General features: G+C 42.8%; 1 protein-coding gene across 2 annotated transcripts in view; it reads left to right on the top strand.

The window, feature by feature from the left end:
- LOC110588247 (BRCA1 associated protein) overlaps positions 1 to 16978 on the top strand; it is a 30406-nt gene extending 13428 nt beyond the window's left edge. The window contains exons 7-12 of one of the 2 annotated variants that reach the window (XM_021698545.1): positions 3646 to 3721; positions 4179 to 4317; positions 4691 to 4800; positions 7592 to 7681; positions 12008 to 12111; positions 14559 to 16978. In XM_021698545.1, the coding sequence (XP_021554220.1) occupies positions 3646 to 3721; positions 4179 to 4317; positions 4691 to 4800; positions 7592 to 7681; positions 12008 to 12111; positions 14559 to 14922 (883 nt within the window). In that variant the 3' untranslated portion in view covers positions 14923 to 16978. The remainder of the gene's footprint in view (positions 1 to 3645; positions 3722 to 4178; positions 4318 to 4690; positions 4801 to 7591; positions 7682 to 12007; positions 12112 to 14558) is intronic. The other variant, XM_021698546.2, reaches the window with a different exon arrangement.
- The last annotated feature ends 2910 nt before the right edge of the window (positions 16979 to 19888 follow it).

The raw sequence follows: 19888 nt of genomic DNA on the forward strand, positions 1-19888 counted from the left end.
AAAATACTCTTGAGCAGATCAGTAAACCCTGGGTTTTTCTAGCCTGTTTAGCTTGACAAGAATCTTGCCCCAATTCTAGAGGGTCCTCAGTCAATTCTGGGGTATCATGTGGGGGCTCTTCAAAGAATTGTCCAGGTTTAAATTTGCCTTGAAGAAAGCCACACTAAGGTATATGCATTCCGTAAAGTGTTTATCTGTATCTTGTGTCCACCTGCTACACCACTTAAGTTTTGGACACTTCTTTGTTCTCTACCACCCCAGTTTTACTCTCAGGGCAAATTAACTGCCCCAGAAGCATAGCATTTTAAAGTTAGAAGTTTAGGGGACCATATTGTCCAGCTTCCTCATTTTACAGAGGAGGTAACTGAGACCCAGAAATGAAAAAATAGCTGTCCTGCAGAGAAGGCCAGCACTGGGACTAGAATTCAACCCTCTAAATGGACAAACCTGGTGGTGGCTAGCCTCAAAAACACATAGTTTCTTCAGCAAGTATGTTTTGAGCCTCAGTACACGCACCGTATAGTGCTGGTGCTGATGGGAGAGCATCAAACATAGATCCTCCTCAGGGAAGTTCAGTCAGCTAAGGGAGCTTACATAAGTGCATACAATTCAAGGTAGAAACCGGAGGGAAATAGAGATGGCTTCCCCAGTGGGGGTAGTCGAGAAGGGCTGCATGGCGGGAGGCAGCATTGGTATGCAGTCCTGAAGGGTAGTTTTTTGACACATGGAGATGTCAGAGAAGGACATTTTGGGAAGTTTTCCCCAAATACCTCCTCAAGAAAATAAGATGACAACTCAAACTTTATTTTTAAGGAGAAGGAAGCATTTAATAAACTGTTAATTATCTTTTAATCAGTGAGATGGTATGTCATAGAATACTATGTGTAGGGGCGCCTGGGTGGCTCAGTCGTTAAGCATCTGCCTTCGGCTCAGGTCATGATCTCAGGGTCCTGGGATCGAGCCCCACATCGGGCTCCCTGCTCCGCGGGAAGCCTGCTTCTCCCTCTCCCACTCCCCCTGCTTGTGTTCCTGCTCTCACTATCTCTCTCTCTGTCAGATAAAGAAATAAAATCTTTAAAAATAAAAAAAAAAAAGAATACTATGTGTATGGTATAAATAAGGTGATTTTTGTTATTTTTTCCTTTTTTTATTCTCAGGATCATACTTACATTTCAGAAAGATCATTTTGGCATAATGTAGGAAATAAGATTTCAGAATTCATGTATTTTTATCCAACCACTACCACAGCTGCCACACAGACCAAAGGGATGACACAGAGCTAGTTTGTACCTTCGACAAGACAGCTTGCTGCTCACTACAGCTGCCATTCCTGGTTTCTTCGTTTGTCTTCCAGCTTCTTTTTTTTTTAAGTTTTTATTTAAATTCCTGTTAGTTAACATACAGTGTTACATTAGTTTCAGGTGTGCAATATAGGGATTCAGCACTTCCATACATCACCCTGTGCTCATCACAACAAGTGTCCTCCTTCATCCCGCCACCTCGTTCACCCATCCCCCCACACCCCTCCCCTCTGTTACCATCAGTGTGTTCTCTGTGGTTAGGAGTCTGTTTCTTGGTTCGTCTCTCGCTCTCTGTCTTTTCCCTTTGCTTGTTAAATTTTACATAGGAGTGAAGTCATATGGTATTTGTCTTTCTCTAACTGACTTATTTTGCTTAGCATTATACTCACTAGCTTCATCCACATTGTTGCAAATGGCAAGATTTCATTCTTTTCGATGGCTGAGTAATATTCCATTGTATATATATATATGCCCCATCTTCTTTATCCATTCATCTGTTAATGGACACTGCTTCCGTAATTTGGCTGTTGTTGATAATGCTGCTGTCAACATTGGAGTGCATGTCTGGCTTCTCTTTGATATTATCTGTGATAAGAAATTCATGTTCTTCCTGCTAATTTTCTTTTCTTGGTTTTATTTACTCAGTTGGGTAACAAATGGATATTAGTTATGTCTTAAGCATTCTTTCTTCTTGGTGCCAGTTCATAATTAGCTTCAGTTATAACCTACTTTCTACCATTTTTGCCCACCTGACAGAAATATTCATGACTGGTACTTAGTGTTATTTTGTCTTGAGTATAACAGAAAGGCATTAATGGATTTTTTAATGGCCTTTTCCCCCCAGGTTTATTGAAGTGTAATTGATCACCAAAAAATTGTATATATTTAGGGGCGCCTGGCTGGCTCATTCTGTAGAGTGTGCGACTCTTGATCTCGGGGTCATGAGTTCGAGACCCACACTGGGGGTAGAGATTACTTAAAAATAAAATCTTAAAAAAACTGTATATATTTAAAATGTACAACCTGATGACTCATTATACATACACATTATGAAATGTTCACAACCAAGTCAATAAACATATCTTACCTCACACCTTTACCATTTTCCTTGTGTGTGTGTGTGTGTGCATGTGTGTGTGTGTGGTAAGAACACCCAAAGTCTCTCTTCTAAGCAAATTTCAAAACAATATAATATTGTCAGCTATAGTCACACTGATGAACACCAGTTCTCCAGAATTGATTCATCTTGCATAATTGAAACCTTGTAACCTTTGACCAACATCTCCAGATTGCTGCCTCCCCCAGACCCTGGTATTCCATCTGCCTTTCTACTCTGTTTCTGTGAGTTTGCCTTCAGTGCCATTTTAATTGACTTTTTGTAAAATGACGCTTGAGTACTTGGCACTGGTATCCTCTTCCACATGTTCATTGTATGGTAACAGGCCCTGTCTGTTCCAATATTAACTTCTTTTTTTTTTTTTTTTAAGATTTTATTTATTTATTTGAGAGAAAGAGAGACAGCATGAGAGGGAAGAGGGTCAGAGGGAGAAGCAGACTCCCCGCCGAGCAGGGAGCCCGATGCGGGACTCAATCCAGGGACTCCAGGATCATGACCTGAGCCAAAGGCAGTCGCTTAACCAACTGAGCCACCCAGGCGCCCCCAATATTAACTTCTTTTTGGTGAAATTTATTACAGATTTTAGTTTTAACTCTTGGGAGCAACACAGAGAAGACAGAGTACATCTTGAGTGATTTAGATCTTTGGGAAATAAGGTAGATTTTTTGAAGTAAAAATACCTTATGGATAACTGGACATAAAATTAATAACTTATTGGGGCGCCTGGGTGGCTCAGTCGTTAAGCGTCTGCCTTCGGCTCAGGTCATGATCCCAGGGTACTGGGATCGAGCCCCACGTCGGGCTCCCTGCTCTGCGGGAAGCCTGCTTCTCCCTCTCCCACTCCCCCTGCTTGTGTTCCTGCTCTCACTATGTCTCTCTCTGCCAAATAAATAAAATCTTTAAAAAAAAAAAAGAATAACTTATCTCAAGTCCCTAATTCTAACTTGTACATATTTAGTTCTTTGATTAAGCTTTATGCAGAAGAATGGAGGAAGGCATGAAGCGGATCAAGACTCCTTCCTTTTCTTCTTCCTTTATCAAGATTTTGTATTTTTTTCATTTCATTTGAGAGTAACTTGCAAGTGTTCTTTGCATGTTATCATTAGTTATGATAAACACATAGCATGTTAAGAGACTGAAGATTTAAAATGCAGTTTTGACTTTTGGTTCTGTAACAGCTATCTCTTGTATTTCATCTGCTCCATTCTCACTTGCGGTCCCGGACAGGTGTCCCGTGTGCCGGTACTGCCAAACGCCAGAGCCCGTGGAAGAGAACAAGTGCTTCGAGTGCGGTGTGCAGGAAGTAAGTGCCGGCGGCCGCTGGGAAAGAGGAGTGAGCTCAGCTTTCGCGATCTGGGGCTTGCTTCTGCCCCGTGTGGCTTAAATTCTTTTTGATTCTTTTCAGGCTGATTTTTTTTTTTCCTTTTTGTCTAGGGTCGGGCAAGAAGTATAAATTATTTTACATTCCTCAGCAAAATACTCTCTGCTTTCCGTTCTTTGTTTTTTTGAAAAGGACTAGACTTTTGCTGATAAATTGTGAATATTTGTCTTACTGTTTACCTAGAGTTTTTTAAAACCCAGAACGAGAAAATGATTGACTCATAAAAGCATCCTTGCTTTTGGGGTTTTAAACATATGTTTTTTCAAAACTCCTGTAGAAACAACTCAGTTTCATTCTGTGTCAGGCACCTTCCCACTCTGAGTGAGCCAGATCATATGTTTTTGTATAACTAATGAAGATCTTACCTTCTCTGTGGCAGAACCTGTGGATTTGTTTAATATGTGGCCACATAGGATGTGGACGGTATGTAAGTCGACATGCTTATAAGCACTTCGAGGAAACGCAGCACACGTACGCCATGCAGCTCACCAACCATCGAGTCTGGGACTATGCCGGAGGTGAACACTGTTCTCATGTTCTAATTTGGATTCATTCTGCATGAACATCTCTCCCTCGGAACCTCTCCACTTCCTCTCCCAGCTTGAAATCTTCCTGACAGCTGTGGCAAACTCAAATTCTCACGGTGCCCCGTAGGGCACTATTTTCTACAAATGGCCTGAATTGCACATTATAAAGAGAGTTAACACTTCCATACTTGCCCTCTCACTCTTGCTTAAATTCAAATGATTTAGCCCACTTGTACAGAAGTATTGCAAAGCATTTAATTTAGAACACGTAAAAACAAAAATTTTGTCAAAGTTAAAAGTGTATGCAGACCCTTTCCATTGTGAAGAAACAAGCCTTGTTTGATGCGTTCATTCTTTTCTTCAGATAACTATGTTCATCGACTGGTTGCAAGTAAAACAGATGGAAAAATAGTACAGTATGAATGTGAGGGTGATACTTGCCAGGAAGAGAAAATAGATGCCTTACAGTTAGAGGTAAGATACTTTATTAGTAATTACTAAGTACTTTTTTTTACTGCTTTTTATTGTCCTAATTTAAAAAGTGGCTTGGGCTTTTAATTTTGCCATTTACTCTGTATGTCAACTATGTAAAGTTCTATCATTGCTGCAAAGAATTATTAAAATATTTTTATTCTGGGGGCGCCTGGGTGGCTCAGTCGTTAAGCATCTGTCTTCGGCTCAGGTCATGATCCCAGGGTCCTGGGATCGAGCCCCATATCGGGCTCCCTGCTCAGCAGGAAGCCTGCTTCTCCCTCTCCCACTCCCCCTGCTTGTGTTCCCTCTCTCGCTGTCTCTCTCTATCAAATAAATAAATAAAATCTTAAATATATATATATATATTTTTTATTCTGATTATCTTCTTTGAAAGTCTAAGGCTCACCGTGCCTCATTATTTTGAATGTGTGATGTTCCTCATTTTCTCAAGCTCAATACTAAGGTGGTCCTCTGGCTGCAGTAAAACTGGAAGTTAAGAATCTGCCTGATGGCATTCCAGTAGCATTTGGAAACTGAGCAGTTCAGAATGAGGAAACCCCAGTAGCATCCTTCCATGTCCGGGAAGCTTTCTTGTATCTTAAGACATTTTATGAATTAGATATTTACATACTCAAAGTATGTATTTTATGAATTTGTTGCTTATATACATAAAGCCATTTGGGGGTATGCATATAGTTGAAGAAACAACAAAAGTAGCACAATCTGATTTTTCACTGTAGCAATAAATCCCATCTACTATAAAATTATTGTACTGTAAATTTTACATTAATGAAGGAGAAGTTTAATACAAGTCTTGTTTTTGTTTTTCATTTATTTTTTTTTTAAGATTTTTAAAAATTTATTTGACAGAGAGAAGCAAGCACAAGCAGGGGGAGCGACAGAGGGAGAGGGAGAAACAGACTCCCTGCTGAGCAAGGGGCCCAATGCAGGGCTCAGTCCCAGGACCCTGGGATCATGACCTGAGCCGAAAGCAGTCGGTTGAGTGAGATTGAGCCCCGGGTCGGGCTCTGCGCTCAGCATGGAGTCTGCTTGCCCCCCTTTCCCTCTGCTCCTCCCCCTGCTGGTGCTCTCTCTCTCCCTCTCTGTCTCTCTCAAATAAATAAGTAAAATCTTAAAAAAAAACAAACAACTTAACCTTGGAAGGAAATTTGAAAACTTGCTCATCTCCAGACTTCTATGGTCTAATAGACTCAGTAGAAGGACCTAAAATAAAGCTGATGTTCTTACTATTAATTGTATTAATATGAAAAAAAGTTTAAACCTTCTCCATTGTTTCTAGAATAAGCAACCCTTCCATATTAACTCTAAATATATTCATTCAACAAATGTTTATCAAGGGCTGCTGTCTGTCGGCCAGTCTTCCTGGAGGTGCTGGGAGTGCAGCATTGATCAGCCCCGGTGCCCATTCCAGTGGCCCACACACTTTCCCCCATCTGGCCTTTCTCTCTCTTGCACCTTCATTGTCTTCTCTAGTTTACAAACATTCAGGTCTCTTTTAGTCTCTTAGAATGGTCTTTCTGAAATGCAATGTGATGTTGCCACTCCACGGCCCACATTTCTCAATATAATACCCCAGAGCCTTCCATAAGATTCCATCTGTCCGGGGCTCCTGGGTGGCTCAGTCGTTGGGCGTCTGCCTTCGGCTCAGGTCATGATCCCAGGGTCCTGGGATGGAGCCCCGCATCAGGCTCCCTGCTCGGCGGGAAGCCTGCTTCTCCCTCTCCCACTCCCCCTGCTTGTGTTCCTCTCTTGCTGTCTCTTTCTGTCAAATGAGTAAATAAAATCTTAAAAAAAAAAGACTCCATCTGTCCATACCATGCACCCTTGCCTCATTGATGTGACTCCTTCATCTTGAAGAGATCCTGAATGTCCACAGCTCACATCTGGGTCCAGTAGTTCTCTGGAATCAGATCTCTGTCTTTACCTGTCCCCTTCTATCTGTTGAAAGCACTCCCAAATCTCTCCTTCTCTCAGAAGTCTTGCCAGACCCTACTGCTGTAAGCCATCTGTCCTTTCTCTGTAGTTACAAGGCACTGTTCCTTCATTCATGCAGTCAGGTAGCAAACATTTCTTGACATCCAGCATGTGCCAGGCACTGGGGCCACAGAAATAAAGGTAGAACCCTCACTTTCAACGAGTTGGTAGTCTAGTCAGGGAGACCTGGTGATTAAGTGCTGTTAATGAGCTGAGAGGACCGCTTAATCCAAGGCTGGGAAGGACAGGGACAGCTTCCTGAAGGGGGGTGAGCTGATTTGAATTATACTTTGATTTAAAAACCTGTGGTTCTTAAAGGTAGCTTGAACAGAAACTTATTTGTTTTTTTGTTTGTTTGTTTGTTTTTTAAAGATTTTATTTATTTGACAGAGAGAGACACAGGAAGAGAGGGAACACAAGCAGGGGGAGTGGGAGAGGGAGAAGCAGGCTTCCCGCCGAGCAGGGAGCCCAGCGCGGGGCTCGATTCCAGGACCCCGGGATCATGACCTGAGCCGAAGGCAGACGCTTAACGACTGAGCCACCCAGGCGCCCCCAGAAACTTCTTTGTTAATGTACATTTCTCTGCTTGCTTGTCCAGACTAGATGGTAAGCCCCAGGACAGGAGTGTAATTGACATCTCTGTATTCCCCTGGTTTGTTGAGAGAGTGTAACCAAGAGATAATACACATTCTGATGGTTACACCTACTCTTCTGTAGGTGATTAAAAGTCGGGTTTTAATTGAATTTAAGAAACTACAGTGGTTTATGTTTTGGTGTCTGTTCTCTATGTTTCTAGTATTCGTATTTACTAACAAGCCAGCTGGAATCTCAGCGAATCTACTGGGAAAACAAGATAGTTCGGATAGAGAAGGACACAGCAGAGGAAGTAAGTTTTTGGTTTGGTGCTGCTGACGTGCCACATGGCAGGGCTATCTGATGTTGGGGTGGGAGAAGGCAGGATACAAGAAAAGAGGAATGTGAAATCTTCCTTAGTCTGATACAGAGATAGAGAATTGTTTTTGCCTCTAAAAAGAAATCTTTGTTATATGTCAATTATATCTCAGTAAAGCTGGGGCGGGGTTGGGGGGGGGAGATGCAGTGCACAGAGAGAAGAAAGAAAACAAGAATTTGGAATCAGTTGGCTCACCCCAGTAATCTAACTTTAGATCAGAATTCCAGAGAGAAGTGGTTAAAAACATGAATCATCATTATATTACAGACTTAGCCCCTGAAGGCAGTATCAGGCAACAAGAAATTCTAGACCACAATAAGAATGAAATTAGTCAAAAAGAGGAGAAGGAAGAGAAAAAATACGCTGTTGGAAATACAGCCAACTGAGCATTATTTAAGAAGGGGAGGGAAGCCAACATATATTCTCACCTAGGGTCAGTAAATCAAGACGAGTGGATTAAAATTGTATGTTGAGCTCGATATTACATTAAATATATGAGGAAGAAATGAAATATCTGCTATATACCCTAAAAAAAGAAAACTTGGATTTAAAGACTTGAGTATTTTGGTATTTTCGATTGGGGAGAGATTTGTTAACTTCGATCAGGTTTTCTAGTGCCTTGTGCAATTCCATTAAAAAAAATAGAAGTATGCACACGAGGGCCTGTAATTTGAGTCAGCCAGTTGGTTTGTCAGCTTGGGAACAGCTGCTTTGAGGAGCTACGTGTGGGCTTCTGCGGCAGCAAGATGGTGCCGAGCTCTTCGAAATTGCAGAGAAGAAACGAAGGCAGAGGTGCTAGAGCTTCAGTGATTCCCGTGGTTCCTTGTTTATCCAGGGCAGAGGTTTTTGGATTTTTTTTTTTTTTTTAAAGATTTTATTTATTTATCTGACAGAGAGACACAGCGAGAGAGGGAACACAAGCAGGGGAGAGGGAGACGCAGGCTTCCTGCCGAGCAGGGAGCGTGATGCGGGGCTCGATCCCAGGACCCTAGGATCATGACCTGAGCCAAAGGCAGACGCTTAACGACTGAGCCACCCAGGCGCCCCGAGGTTTTTGAATTTTAACAAAATCCTTTAAAGAAGATGCCAATTCACTACTCCAACAGGTGAAAGAGAAAAGCACTGTGATTTTGGTGGAAGCCCAGATGGAGGGCACAGAGCTTCATTTGCTTGCTTTTCCCATTGTCTCCTGCACGTGCAAGGAACCCTGCCAGTTCCAAAGTAGGGAGTCTGGAAACTAGTGAGCTCCCGAGGGTTCGTGTATAATGGGAGCTCCAAGAACCTTTCTCAGGTTCTAGGGACAGTGTTCGTAATTCACTGATCCTCTTAGTATTAAATACAGGCTTTAAAATTTTTTTTTAATGATTATTTTAGTAACTTTGTGAGTCCCCGGCAATAACTAGACCTTCAGATAAGGACTGCAGAGCCAGGCTTGGGTCTCATCTGTGCGGTAGCTAGGATTACCCTGGAATTAAGCAGGGTCAGGCTTACACATTGGCCAGGCCCTTTGGCTCCAGTTTCTGGATATGCCTACAAATGAGGAGAAATCAGGCCTTTAAAATTAAGGCTTAACACCAGCTTTAACATGATCTTTAGTTAAAAGTTCTTGATGTAGTTGATAGAAGAACGTTCCAAGTGATGAAAGTGCCTTTCCAGAGGCACTCAGGGTCGCTTGATGGACTAGTTCTGCATAGGGCTTAATTGGAGTACGTATGGGAAGGACGTGCCTCCCACAGCACTCAGGAGGCAGAGCACGAGTCGCTGCCACTTCGTGTCAAGTTATGAAGTCTCAGGGAGGAACATTGGCAACTCTGCGCAGCCTCAGTAATGGGTTTTTGCACAGGGGTTATACCTAAAGTGCTTCACGCAGACTCTTGAGAGCTAAGCTTAGGGTCCTCTCCGCCTTTTCAGATTCTTTAGGATTATCTGCATTCCCTAACAAATACCCATGAAAAATAAGTCAAGGGGCAGGAAAGTTAAACACTGAAACTTGTGTTTCTTTTTATGTAGGGGTAAGATGGAGGCAAGGGCAGCCCTACATAAAAGCTGGAAGGGCTTGAAAAGGTTTTGTTTTCTAATATCAAATATTGCTTATCCATAAGTTAATGGATGATGCAGGCTTTTTGTTTCTGCCACTGTCCTCCTTTTGATCAGTCCTCTGTCCATTGGCACCTCCAGCAGGAGACCATGTGCAGGGAGAAACAGTAATAGACCATGGGTTTCACTGACAGAGATTCTTTTTTTTTTTTTAAAGATTTTATTTATTTATTTGAGACAGAGAGAATGAGAGAGAGAGAGAGCACATGAGAGGGGGGAGGGTCAGAGGCAGAAGCAGGCTCCCTGCTGAGCAGGGAGCCCGATGCGGGACTCGATCCAGGGACTCCAGGATCATGACCCGAGCCGAAGGCAGTCGCTCAACCAACTGAGCCATCCAGGCGCCCACTGACAGAGATTCTTGTTCGTGGGCCTCATTGTGGACTTGTTACAATACGGTTCCTGCCCCTACCCCCCACCATGCCTTAGGTAGTGCGATTACTATAGCGTGTGAGAGTCTGTTCTGGAAGCTCATGCCCACTCGAAGGTTCTTGTTTTAGTGGGACTTTGTAGGAAGAACATAGAGCAGGCAGTCAGGACAAGTGAATTCCCCTAAAGATCCATCTTTTCTCATTGGACCTGGAGCTCCATGTAAATGAGTATTTTTCCAGCTGTGGATCATGAAATGAGTTTGGTAGAGTGCAGCTGGCATTTTTATGAAACAGGATAGGATGGGTATAAAATATCAGCCCATTGCCATATTTAATACTGTTGTGAAGCTCTTGGCGTCAGTTGTGTGTGTATACTTATATTGAATGTTTCTTATTGTGGGCTCATAGAAAGGTTTTAAAAAGCACTGATTTAGGGCGCCTGGGTGGCTCAGTCGTTAAGCGTCTGCCTTCGGCTCAGGTCATGATCCCAGGGTCCTGGGATCGGGCTCCTTGCTCGGCAGGAAGCCTACTTCTCCCTCTCCCACTCCCCCTGCTTGTGTTCCTGCTCTCGCTGTCTCTCTCTCTGTCAAATAAATAAATAAAAATCTTAAAAAGCACTGATTTAAACCATTGTAACATTTGTGTATAGCAATTGTAAAGAGCTTTTTGGGGTTACTTGGTTTTCATCTTGATTTAAGTGCATTTGGCCTAAGTATCTTCAATGAGCAAAACATATACAGTTTGGTTCCTTTAGATACTCGTTTTCGTCCTTTCCAATTTCTCTAAACTAACAGGAGTCAGTTTAGGAGAAAACGTACGAAGGAACTAATGGTCTTTTATTTTATTTTATTTTATTTTTATTTATTTTATTTTTTTGAAGATTTTATATATTTGACAGAGAGAGACACAGTGAGAGAGGGAACACAAGCAGGGGGAGTGGGAGAGTTCGGAGAAGCAGGCCTCCCGCGGAGCAGGGAGCCTGATGCAGGGCTCGATCCCAGGACCTTGGGATCATGACCTGAGCCGAAGGCAGACGCTTAACGACTGGGCCACCCAGGCGCCCATGGTCTTTTATTTTAAAACAATATTGGGGAGGAGGGCGCCTGGGTGGCTCAGTCGTTAAGCGTCTGCCTTCGGCTCAGGTCATGATCCCAGAGTCCTGGGATCGAGTCCCACATCGGGCTCCCTGCTCTGCGGGGAGTCTGCTTCTCCCTCTCCCACTCCCCGTTTGTGTTCCCTCTCGCTGTGTCTTTCTCTGTCAAATAAATAAATAAAATCTTTAAAAAAAAAAAGAACTGCTTATGTTCCATGTGGCTTTGTGGTACATGAGAAAATTAATAAAGAGCTTGGGAGAGGGGCCCGAACAGTTAAAATCGGTTATCACCATTTTCTTGGATTAAATTAGTTTGTTAGATTATTTCGATAGTAATTTTTGGAATGTAATCTCAGGAGGAAATAAAATGATGAGTTAAGAAGAGCAGGCTCTGGTCTGGGCTCTGACAGACCATCTCCTGCTCTGCTGCCTGAAGCTCTTCCTTCACTTTTGAGTCTTCTGCTTGACATTCAGCTGCTCCTGATCACTCTGGTATAGATGAAAACAGTAAGGGGGGGAAAAGGATTTTTCAGAATGTTTATTTCCATTACAGAAATTCTTTCAAATGATCGTCTCACCTTTTCTTAGTTTGGTTTGTCAAAGTTATAGACAGGTGATTGAAGAAAGAGTGGTGAAGTTAGCCCCAGAGACCACACAACTATGCCTCTGTGAAGTGAAACTGACCTCTGTTTGCTCTTCCAGATTAACAACATGAAGACCAAATTTAAAGAAACAATTGAGAAATGTGATAATCTGGAGCACAGACTAAATGATCTCCTAAAAGAAAAGCAGTCTGTGGAAAGAAAGTAGGTGTAATTGGTCTCTTTTAATTAGCTTTTTCATTGTAACAGGCTCATAAATAGTTAATCTCCTTCATTCTGGTGGAAACACTTTCCAAATGTGTCTATCACTGGGTTTTCAGGGGTCTGCCTATATATAGAGCAAACTTACTGTGACTTTCCGTTTATTAAAAACTATAGCGTTTCGGAAGAATGAAGGGGGGGAAATCGGAAGGGGAGACGAACCATGAGAGACGATGGACTCTGAAAAACAAACTGAGGGTTCTAGAGGAGAGAGGGGTGGGAGGATGGGTTAGCCTGGTGATGGGTATTAAAGAGGGCACGTTCTGCATGGAGCACTGGGTGTTATGCACAAACAATGAATCATGGAACACTACATCAAAAACTAATGATGTAATGTATGGTGATTAACATAACAATAAAAAAGTAAAAAAAAAAATACATAGCGTTTCATGCCAGGTGGATGCCATGTGGAATGCAGCACTCTCCCCCGACGTCTTTGCTTATTGTATGTGCAAATATCTTTCATTTTTGCCTCTAGAAAGCAACTGCCTTGTGCTCAGAGCTGCAGTTTCTCTAAACCATGTGGCTGAGAACTCTCAGGAGAATGACTTTCTAAGGCGGAGACAGTGTGTACTCTGGCCTTAGACAGGAATTAAAGGCCAAACTTGTTTAATATGGTGCGAAAAGCTCAAAAACAGTGTGGCAAAAATGTATTCTACTACTGTTAGGGGAAGATAGTTGCTGCTGATTGAAATTACTTTCTAGTTTAAGTATACTCACAAAAATAACTGATTTTTTACTTCCGGACAAACAGATACAAAATAAATTTAAGGAGGATAGCTTTAAAAGTTGTTTTATTTTTTAGTAAACCTTTATTCTGGTAGAAATTCAGATTTACAGAGGCTACCAAGATAGTGCAGAGTCCCCATTTACCCTTCACCTGTTTTCCCTCTATTCGAAAGCGGGGGTTATTTTAATAGTTTTTTTTTTTTTTTTTTTTTGTATTGTGGCAAAATCTATATAACATAAACTATGTCAGTGACGTTAAGTGGCATTCACAACATCCTGCTACTGTCACCACTCTCTGTTTCAAAATTTTTTCTTCACCCACAACACTTCACCAAAGTTTTTTTGTTTTGTTTGTTTGTTTTCTTTTAAACATTTTGTTTGTAAGCAGTCTCTGCACCCAACATGGGGGCTCAAACTCACAACCCTGAGATCAAGAGTTATGTGCTCTTGAGGCAGCCAGGCATCCAAGGGTTTTTGTTTGTTTGTTTTAAACTTCTGTAAAAACAACACTACAGCATTAAGAGAAATTAAAATATTCTCCTATACTTTCAGCTCCCTAACAAACTATATTAAAGAATTAAAACTGGAAGGTTTTTTCCACCCTGTAGATCATGCTATCTATCTAGAGGTTACCATTATTAATTAATGGTACCAGTGAATATTTACTCTTCCAAATCTTTTGCTCACATCTCACATACATAATCTTTTTTCTAAAAAAAAAAGAATAATATTAGGTATTCTTTTTGGTAAATATTCTGTTTTGGAGGTTTTTTGTTTTTTTTTCATATTGGTACATCTAGATTTATCTTGATCTTCATAAAGGTTGCACAGTATTCCATTGTCTGGAGGTCCCATAATAATTTTAACCAGTTCCCTATTGATGGATGTTTAAGTTGTCTCAAGTCTTGGACTACTATAAACTCTGTTGCAATGAGCATTTTTCTCCATGTTTCTTTCAGTGTAGTCTGAAATATATTCTGTGGGATATATTCTGTAGGATAAATTCCTAGAATAGGTGTGGCAGAGGGCATTGTAAAATTTTGATTTTTATAGGTATTGCCAAATTGACTTCCAAAGAGTTTGTAGCAGTTCCTGTTCCAGTGCCAATGTGTGGAAGTTCCTCTTTCCCCACGTCTGAGCTCTTTGGCATTCTGATACATAAAAATGGTATCCCAAATGGTGTTTTAATTTGTAATTCTTTACTTATGAGTAAGATTGAGCATCAAGAATAGGGCACTCCCTATCCTTGGAAACTCTCCTCCAGCGAATGCAGTGAGGTCAGAGCGCTTGACTCTCCGAGAATGTCACTTTTCCTCATAACTTCTTTATCGTAGCTGTTATCTCTAAGCCACCTATTTAACCACAGACTGCAAAACAGAGAAGCAGTAGTTTTACCATGAATCGCAGAATCGTTTCTGCAATTGAAAAATGCCTGATGCTTAGAAAAATTGTCCTGAAGCCATGCTGTTAACTCGAGCAAAATCCTTGCTTTGTAAAGCTGTTGCAGTGGCAGCAAACCAGTCTCCTTCCACCGCACGGGGGAGGAGTCCAGTCCCTAAATGGATTCTGAGATCACAGTGCCTCTGTTCAGTCCCAGAGCAGAAAGGGGACCGTGTCAGCAATTGAAAATCATGCTTTTTTCTTCCTTTGTTTTGTAAAAGGTGCACCCAACTAAACACGAAAGTGGCCAAACTCACCACAGAGCTCAAAGAGGAGCAGGAAATGAACAAGTGTTTGCGAGCCAACCAAGTCCTCCTGCAGAACAAACTGAAGGAGGAGGAGAGGGTGTTGAAGGAGACCTGTGACCAGAAGGATCTGCAGATCACTGAGATCCAGGAGCAACTGCGTGACGTCATGTTCTACCTGGAGACACAGCAGAAGATCAACCACCTGCCTGCTGAGACCCGGCAGGAAATCCAGGAGGGACAGATCAACATTGCCGTGGCCTCGGCCTCCAGCCCCCCCTCTTCGGGCAGCAGTGGGAAGCTGCCCTCAAGGAAAGGCCGCAGCAAGAGGGGCAAGTGACCTCTGGGAAACAGGTGTCCCTGAGACTGTTCTCCCTGGCACGGCAAGGGTGTGCTGGGGCTTCAGCTACGTGTGAGGTTGGACCTTGAATAAGTACAAGTGAGGACGGAGCCGCCGTTGTTCGGATCTTTTCTTGGCTGGCGTGCGCTATAGTAACTGGAGGGCCAGTGGCCGTGGCGAGGAGAGCTGATGGGAGTGGGCCAGGGCTTAAGATGTGGCCGCTGTTTCCCACCATAGGAGTTCACTAACCTCAGACATTCTGATGACCATTTTGCCTTGCTACTTGACAGAAGCCCCAGCTCTGCTCTGCAGTTTTCCATTGTATTTATTGAGTCGGTGGATTTGACATTCAGTTCTGGGGTTGGTTCAAGACGTCACTTTTTTTTTTTTTTGGCAACCTCAGAGGTCACGTTACCTGAGGTCATAGCAGCTGCTTTAAAGAGAGGTTTGCACTGGCCACTGAGGATTTACGAAAATTCCCTAGCGTTAGTCTCCTGTCGCTGTCCTCCCTCCCTGCAGTCTGGGAATTGAAGAATTGGTTGAAGGTCACAGGAAAAGAGGCTGGGCCAGTAAACCTTTAGTCACTAGCCTGTCACCAGCAGCCATCTCTTGCTCCAGGGCTAGCTCGGAAAAACAAACAACCCGCCCAGGCTGAGCGGACCCAGTGTAGGAAAAATGGTGGCGCTTCTACTTTGTTTTCGATGACTCCACACCACATTATGAACCTCAAGTAAGGAGGAGGCTGAAGGGTTACTCTAAGACCCAACTCTCAGAGTGGATTTCCTAGCATCTAGCAAGAATCAGCAGGCAGATTTATCATCCATGTGAAAATGCAGAGTGAGGCCTCTGACTAGCTGATTGTGTATTTTGCTGGGATCAGTGTTTTCTGAATGTTTACAAAAGATCGGGCTGCATGTTCAGGTTGCGGCTAGAGGGAGCTTGGGCAGATTTTCAATGATGCTTTCAAGATACAACCAAAGGCTGTTTCTAAATCCGAAAATTAGAATTTTAACAGAGCCCCTTTAAAAGAGTCATGCAATGCTTGTTGTGAGCCAACAGAGGGGCTGTGTACTTCCTCTAGAAACCTTAACGTCAAGTAATTCATACTACGAAGTAATTGAGCAAACTTAAAGTAAGACCCGTGTTGGAATTTAAGCTTCCTAAAGAGGTAGCTGGATAGGTTAACAAGACATGCCGTTAAATGATGGGGTTTGTTTTCTGCTTTAGAATTAGCCAGAGTTTTCAAATGATCACATTTTAGAATAGTTTTTTAGCCTATGGTTAGATGTCATCCCCTTTGGCCTACATGTCTTATATGTTACTTGTTAGCGCACAAACTGTATTGTTAATCACTATCCGTTTTTGTGGGATGTGCTGTAGCATTTCCCAAAAAACCTCACCTGTAACTTTGCAAAATGAATGTACTCAGACATTCTCAATTTTTACTTAGGGCAGACCAACTCTACAAGTCCCCCTTGGACTTATATATACAGATATCTTAAAGCAAGAGTGGGAATGTAAAGCATAACCTAATTCTCTTTCCTATAGAGATTCTATTTTATTTAAAATCTATTTTTACACTAGTTAGAATCCTGCTTTTTTGGCCAAGTACTTGTCTTGCATGTCTGACCTTGCAGAAGCTGGGGTGGATCGTAGCATACTAATTAAGAGAATTAGAAGTAGTTGACAAAGCTTGCTCGCTCCTCATTTTCCCATGATCACCTCCGTCAAGCAGCCCTACCACCAGCTGGGAGAACAGAGCTTCAGTACAGGTGGGCTAAGTGCTCTGAAAGGCTGTGCCCAGAGGAATGAGCAAATAGGCAAATGTTTCCAAACTACTTGAAGGTTTAAACATTTTTTTCCAGAAATAAAGAATCTTATCAAGATACATTAAGAAACTGTCTTTGAGAAAGGTCAAAGAGTCATGTTTGAATTTGACAAAATTACATAAGGTAGAAACTGTTCGTGTTTTCTTCAGGATGGAAATGAACCACTTAATATATCCGTACTACCTTGAACAATGAAATTGCATTAAAACAACCAAACTTTGAAATGATTCTGCCCTGTGTGAAATTTGTGTCTCTCTGATTGACATTTGCTCAGGAGCTCGTATCTAAATAACCTAAGAAAGTGTCATGACCTGGATTTAAAAGAAGCATTAAAAATCATCGCCTCAACAATAGAGTGAGCAGCTAGATTATTCATCTCTCCAGCCCTTTGCTCCAACTTCCCAAACTAATAAAAAGTAGAGTAAGGAAAATTATCTCAATTTGGAGGATCAGGATAGGCTGAGACTCAGCCCACAACTCTTTTGCAAATGGAAAGCAATCAATTTACACACTGGAGACTTTTTCCCAGGCCGTATTGCAAGCTGAGATCGTTTTCCTTTTTGAAACCATCCCAGATGGGACTGGTTAGGATACATGGGGTCAGACAAAGCCCTGAACCAGCTCCCAGCTCCAGGCTTGCTCAGGGAGGTTGTCCTCAGCGTGAGGGTAGGAAACCAAACAGCCAGCCAGTAGAGTGTGGAGAGCTTGGCAAATCACAAATGAACAACCTTCTGTCATCACTTGGAAACCCCTCTCCTGGTACAGTCGGGATACACAAATTACAAATACTATCCTTAAGATTTGGCTGCTGTGCACTCTGCCACGTTGCTTGGGCTGGTGGCCGACGGGCTCACGTGATGAAGTCAATGGTAAAAAAGGAAAGTCGCTCTCACATTTGAGGAAAGTGATTTCGTCTTCTCCAGGAAAAAGCTGAATTAACTGCCGCAGTGAATTCTGCTGCGTTAATTTCTTTCTTGGCAGCGGAAGGGAAATTTTTCAGGAGTCTCTCACGACCCAGTTCCTGCTCCTTCATTGTGCTGGGGGATGTCTACACTGCTCAGAGACCTGGCTCTCACCTTAAGTGAGTTTAGGAAGCCACCAAGTGTTCTCGGACAGGCTTCTGCTTCGAGCCAGCCCTTTTCATTCTTGTCTGTGAAGGTTCTTGAAGTGGGAGTCCTAGAATATCTGCATAGTGTCTACACCAACAGATGTAGCTTTTTTTTTTTAAGATTTATGTGCGAGAGAGCATGCGTGTGGGGGGATGGGGCGCAGGGAGAGAACCCTCAAGCAGACTCCCTGCTGAGCACGGAGCCTGACTGGGGCTGGATCCCAGGACCCTGAGATCATGACCTGAGCTGAAACTGAGAGCGGGACACCACCTACTGAACCATCCAGGCGCCCCCAGATGTAGCTTTTAAAGTTAAAATTTTTAAATGACGGGAAAGAGTAAAGTAGTAATAGGAAGAAAAGCCTTTCCCTTCAGGAACCTCCCCGCCCCATTTTGCCCCAGAGCCAAAGCCCAGCGTCTCATCCTGTGCAGCCCGAAATTCATTCCCCACCCCCACCCCTCCAAACACTACACTGCCCTCAGCCTGGAGCAAACAAGTATTTTTGCATTGGTGCATTGGGAGACCTCAAGGAAGTTTATATATAAAACTTTCATTTTTTACCCTCTTTGGTGGGGGGCATGGGGAGGGCTTGTGGCCTCTTTATCCTGATTAATGTCATAATCAACTCCTTTATGCCTTCTTTTCATCATTTAAAGGTAATGGTAACCATTTACCACTTCCTGGTAACCGTTTTTACCCTGTCTCCCTGGGACTCGTGCCCTCCCTGGAATGCTCAGGCACTTAACACTATTAGGTTCTGTTAGACATTCATTTTTTTAAAGCTGCACTTCCAGAAGCCAAAACTATCTCAGCATCATTTTAGCTAGTATACTTTTCACGAACATGAAGCGATCTCTTACTGTAATTCTGGAAGCTTAGGCGAGTGCGAAGGGGGCTCTGCAGTTGGTTCTTAATCTGGATTTTGTATTCTTGCTCACTAAAGAAGGCCGGGGAGAGATGAACAATCTGTTGTTTTATAAAAGATGATTGTGGTCTTTGGGGCCCAATGTTGAATTGCTTCGGGTCCGAAACTTCTCACTGGAATCATCTGGAAAATGTGGTTTTGGTACTTGGCACGGAGCAGTGCTGGTGCAGATAACATTTATTACTCCAAGGCTAATTACCAAGTGCTCTAAGTGAACTAAAGCTGCTTTGCCTTTTTTCAGACCGTGTTCTAAATCCCCTGACCCAAAACTTTCAGATCCAGCCTTGAAATAAATGCAGAGAGCTTGGTATCCTAGTATAATACGACTGATGGTGAAATTCTTCTCAAAAGATAAAAGCGGAGCTATAGCACTGATCATAAATGCCAAATAGGAGAAGCAGTACTGACCTGGCCTCTGTGGAGATGTCTTTCGCCATCTTTTGTCTGGAAGGAGCCAAAGGTCCCAGACCATATCTGCCTGTATGTCCATTTCCTTATTTAAAAGGGAAGGGTGCCCTGAGACCCCTCCAGCCGAATTGATTTGTGATTGTAGATTCTCAATCCCTTGGGTATGGCCCAATGGGCCAAGAGTCCAGACTTTCCCTAGAGGGCTGGGCACAGTTGAGTGCCATTAAAACGATGTGTCCCCACCACTTGAGAAACTAGACAGTGTCACTTTGCATCACTGACATAATGGTTAGCCCCAAAAGACTGGTGCTAACTGAAGAAGGAACACAAACTAATTTCGGGGGCAGAAGAACAAGATCACAGAGAAAGACTGAGAAGTGAAGGAGAGTCCATGGAAAATTTTAGGAGGAACAAGAGAGCTGCTCTCCTGGAAACACTCCAGTGGAGAGCAAACAAATTGTGACTTATCACACACAGCCAGAGGGTCCTCCCGCAGCATTTTCCAGGAATTATCTTTTGTGAAAGACTTCGCCTTAAATCGTGGCCATGCCCATTCACACATCCTAACTGATCCGTTTGTGCTCACACGGAAACTATGAGCCCAAAACCGTTTGCAGAAGAGACAGCAATAGAAGAGCCACGTCACAACCCCTCCCCCACCTCCCAGCCCCACCTGTCCTTGGGGAAAAAAATTA

The sequence above is a fragment of the Neomonachus schauinslandi genome, chromosome 14, assembly GCF_002201575.2.
Source record: "Neomonachus schauinslandi chromosome 14, ASM220157v2, whole genome shotgun sequence".
Taxonomy (NCBI): domain Eukaryota; kingdom Metazoa; phylum Chordata; class Mammalia; order Carnivora; family Phocidae; genus Neomonachus; species Neomonachus schauinslandi.